The 4554-nt window shown below is 29.2% G+C and overlaps 1 protein-coding gene across 5 annotated transcripts; it reads right to left on the bottom strand.

Moving 5' to 3' along the window:
* Positions 1-757: 757 nt before the first annotated feature.
* On the bottom strand, positions 758-4005 carry LOC133788774 (uncharacterized). Of its 5 annotated transcripts, none has more exons than XR_009873375.1 (3): positions 2675-4005; positions 2217-2287; positions 758-1059 (listed from the first exon to the last, which is right to left on the bottom strand). XR_009873375.1 is itself a non-coding variant. In XM_062226371.1 (3 exons), exons 1-3 carry the CDS (start codon positions 2840-2842, stop codon positions 976-978), a joined length of 327 nt encoding a protein of 108 aa, XP_062082355.1. In that variant the 5' UTR covers positions 2843-4005; the 3' UTR covers positions 758-975. The 5 variants fall into 5 exon arrangements, 1 of the variants encoding a protein (XP_062082355.1); XR_009873373.1 differs by having other exon boundaries at positions 2217-2729; positions 3747-4005; XR_009873372.1 differs by having other exon boundaries at positions 3747-4005.
* Between the last annotated feature and the right edge of the window lie 549 nt (positions 4006-4554).

The raw sequence follows: 4554 nt of genomic DNA, 5'->3' as shown, positions 1-4554 counted from the left end.
TTTCTTGATGGGTCTCGACTTACAGGTGCTACGTGGTGCAGGTAAGGGAGTTGATAGCTGGACCAGCCATGAGTTGAAGAGCTTAAGGGGCGGTATGTACATATGCAGCCTGCTCGACCGCCACGGTCGGGATATCTTGGGTGGAACTAGAGTTAAACCCTGTTTTTTCGCTTAGGACGGCTTAATTGTATTTGTTTATCTTTTACAAGTCGGTAAACTGATTTTTGGGATCCCGTGTATGAACTTAATATTTTAATGAAAAATAATCATTTTGTTGACCAGATCTTTTATTACTTGAACTTGACTTAGTCTTTAATTACACATTTTAGTTCAAACGACTTGCTTAGCAGGTTAAGCACTGTTTTAAACACACAGTGTCACTACTACGAAAATTGCATAAGAAGTCGGTTAAAAACCGACCTATAAACGTTCATAAGTCAGTTTGGAACCGACTTCCCATACAATGACTTACCATGTAAACACATGGTAGGTCGGTTGGCGCCAAACCAACTTATGGTGTACAACATGGTAAGTCAGTTGTACAACCGTCCTTTAGTGTACAACATGGTAGGTCGGTTGTCCAACTGACCTATGGTGAACAACATGGTAAGTCGGTTATCCAACTAACCTATGGTGAACAACATAGTAGGTCGGTTGTCCAACCGACTTGTAGCATTCTATTTTTTTTCTTCATATTAACCAGTATTTTTTCATATTAACTTATAGAACCCTCACACTATTGAAATTGAGCACCAAATAAAATAGAACCAATATCAAAATTACTAAAGTCACAAATAAATAAAATACACTTAACATCACCAATATATATCAATAAATTTACAATATTTAGATCTGTGAAAAATCAAACTTAAATCTATACAATTTTACAATATTCAATATATATATATAACACAAATATAGACACTCTGATCTATGCAAATTTACATGTATAACTCAAAGTACAAATACCCAACTCTAACCATAAGAAGCAGAGCAACGAATTTCATGACCACCACAGGCACTCCGATAGGTGGCAACATCATTCTTTGTTGTACCAATCTGAAATCACATTCAGGTATATAAGAAACCATTGCATTAAAATCTCTATAAATGACTCAATATAATCAATTATAGTAAAATTTACATATGCTTTGTTACATAGAGTTGATAAAAGAAATTTGCTGCCTAGTGATAATAGAAAAAATATCATAATCCAAGTGTAGAGGTGATACATAAACTGAACTTATAGTATCTCTCACAAGAATTATAATTCATGAAATAAACAAATTTATAAACATAAGTTTGAGTCCTATATTACTGCTCTACTATAAGAATATAGAAACAAAAACGATAACTATATGTTTAATTTTTTTCTAAAACCATCTCAGTTCAAAACAAGTGCAATTATTAGAGAAGTAATCACCTCCAATACAATTCCAAATAAAGAATGCTTAATAGAAAATGAAATCTTCAATGAAAAATATACACTCGATCCCTCTGTCTATACATTATTAGAAATTACTTGTATTTATTTTCATGCACCCCTGAACTATGTTTAAGTACAATTCTAGATCCCTCTTACTCAATTTTGCATTTGTAACTTTTAAAGAGAATAAGAATTGTGAGAAGTTGTCTAGACTTCTGAGATTGATATACATCACTCAATCGTATCAGTTAAACAAATTTAACCAAATCCAAGTGATTGAATAAACTATAAGCAAAAAGGAAATAGTGACCCAGAATCTCATGCATACAAAAACACCCAGAAATGATCTCAAGTAACTAAAAAAATCTTGAAACTTTAGAAAGAAACCCGTGTTCTCCAACTACAAGAAATAAAAAATTCTAAACACCCATAAGGAAAACTCATCATATGTTTCAAAAAACCAAAAACACAGAATAGCTGCAAAAAATTGAAAGAATCAATACAACTCGTCAAAACTGAGCAAAGGAAAATTGATCATTGAAATGTCCAAATCAAAACTCTAATGTTATTATGTAGGTCACTATTAAAAAAAAAAATGAATGTGTGAAATCAGTAAAACCGTATACGTCCAAATCAAAACTCATTCATTAGCTTCTGAACAATGATTCCCAATATAAAAAAATAAAACAAAAAAAAAATTAGTGATCATCCCAAATTTATTTATTAAGTTTCTATTTTCCAGAAAAAATAGCAAATGTTTAAAAAATGATATTGGGATCCTTATGCATACCTTGGCCGAGGATGCAACTTCTGCAAAAAGATCCTTCAAATCCCTTTGGTGTCTATATTCATAAGTTAAGCCTAACAATCGCACAATGTTTATATTAACAATCTATGCCTTGAAATAACACAAGAAGTTTGAGAAATAAGATAAATGTAAAATAAGAGGATTAAAATAATTGACATTTGTATCTTGGCATATATTACTTATACATATATATATTATATTTTTTATAATATATTCTAACAAATCAAAGCATTATTATAGAAAAAAGATATAGAAAATAAATAGCATTATATGAGCTTATAAATATACAAATAGCACTATATGAGCATATCAATATATATTTATAGGATATGTGATCAAACTTAAAATTAGTGGTACTGTAATATGTAGGAGTTCCTACTTGAGCACTTTTCTCTGTTTTTTTCTTTACCATTCTAGCTAATAAATAAAAAGTTACCTACTTTTGGTAGTACCATGGTCATAATGTAACATGGAACTCTTTCATCTGTGTCCTCACTATGCCGCATATCACGTACAAAAACCATAAAGTTAATTGGATAATCATATAATATATAGGATTTGTTCCATGGAAAACATGTGATCATTGAAGGCAGCCAAAGAATATCCATTATGCTTGTTCTGTTATATTATCTAGCATTGCTTAAGTTTTTAACTTTTAATAATTATTTATACTAAAAAAACGAGGCCCAAAAAGAAAAACTAATATCGTGTTTGATACAAACTTGAAACTTTCAAAGAAAATTGCCAGCCTTGAATGCAGCCACAGTTTGTCAACAAATACCATTGAAACTAGTTGGTATTATATGAATCACTCAAACATATTAAGACCTAATTCAATGCACAACACCAACTATAAGACTTGCTTGCAGAAGGAAATTGACCAAAAAATGGGAACAAAGCTTCCTAGATTTTCTTTCTACTTCTTTTTTTTCCAAAGTTTTACCGGTAAACATATGCAAATAGAAAGCAGAGAGAAATAATGATTTGCTTTGCCTGAGTGAGACCACCTTGCTTTTGACCCAAAGTGAGGCCTAAATGCTTGTCGACCTCAACCTTTCAACAATTATTCTACCGCTTTGACATTAAGCCATACCATTTACAACTAAAACCAACAAATTATATACCAAATCAAAACAACAATTAGATTTTTCAAAAAAGAATATCTTAATACCATTTTCATATCTTAACACGGAAAATGCATAGTTTATACACACCAAAATCAAAGCCCATAACCATTAACAATTTTATAATTAATATATCAGTAATCAAAGATTTTCAAATGGTACTACTTATATTCTGCAAAAGAAGGTGTCGATTTTATGTTTTTTAACATATTATTAAGAAATAAGATTATAAATTGCTCAATTCGCTCTTCTAAGCGTAATACAAACCCAATATACCAAAACAAACATTTAATTTAACTTGTATTAATTAAAATAAACAAGCTCTTCTGCATAACATATACAAACCCAAAACAAAACAAAAAAACCATTGAACTGAAAAAAAAAATACCATGGAAAAAAAAGATTCACCCTTGAAATCCTTATCCGGGAAATACTCAGATGACGGAAACGTTAGAGAGGCATAAGAGCAGCAGAGGGTGAGAGACACTGAATGTAAGAGTGTGAGAGGTTGAGAGAGGTTGCGGTTGAAGATTACTTTTGGGAGAAGAAGGTGATCAGAAAGGGTGAGAGAAAGATGAAAGGGGTTTGAGAAAATAGGGTTTCTTTTCTCTAAATTGTATTGAGAAAGAAATGAAAAATAATGCGGGAATTTAAAAAAAATTCCCTACAAAGTAATTTATAATGACACGGAGGTCGGTTCTACCCAACCGACTTATTATGTCATTATAAATATAATTAAATTAAAATATATTTGTATTCATAGAAATTAAATTATTTTTTTAATTATAAATAATTTATTAATTTATTTATATTTCAAAAATTATAATATATGTAATATTAATAAGTATATATTTTTTTTATACTTATTTCATACCTAAATAAATTATATATATGTATTGTTTAAATAAATTAATACATTTTAAAATTTCAATAATATAAAACAAATTAGAGTATCTTTAATAATGTATTTTATAATAACATGGTAAGTCGGTTCTACAGAAACAACCTACCATGTCACATGATAAGTCATTTCTTACACAACCGACATATCATGTCATCTAAAAAATTATTAAAGATATACTCTAAATTATTTTATAAAGTTTTTTATTTTAAATTATAAATATTATTAAATTAAAATATTTTCTTGTTTATTAAAATGAAATTAATTTTTTAATTACAAATAATTTATTAATTTT

This window comes from Humulus lupulus, chromosome 7 (genome assembly GCF_963169125.1).
Source record: "Humulus lupulus chromosome 7, drHumLupu1.1, whole genome shotgun sequence".
Taxonomy (NCBI): domain Eukaryota; kingdom Viridiplantae; phylum Streptophyta; class Magnoliopsida; order Rosales; family Cannabaceae; genus Humulus; species Humulus lupulus.
The sequence above is the reverse complement of the archived record's forward strand: the minus strand, read 5'-3'. Positions and strand labels throughout refer to the sequence as shown.

Excerpts from the sequence above, each read along its gene's own strand:
- LOC133788774 (XM_062226371.1), bottom strand. The coding sequence starts at position 2,842 with ATGGATATTCTTTGGCTGCCTTCAATGATCACATGTTTTCCATGGAAC. Across the intron at positions 2,288-2,670 it reads CATGGTACTACCAAAAGTAG|GCTTAACTTATGAATATAGA; the intron begins GTAACTTTTTAT and ends TGCGATTGTTAG. Across the intron at positions 1,060-2,216 it reads AAGTTGCATCCTCGGCCAAG|ATTGGTACAACAAAGAATGA; the intron begins GTATGCATAAGG and ends ATGTGATTTCAG.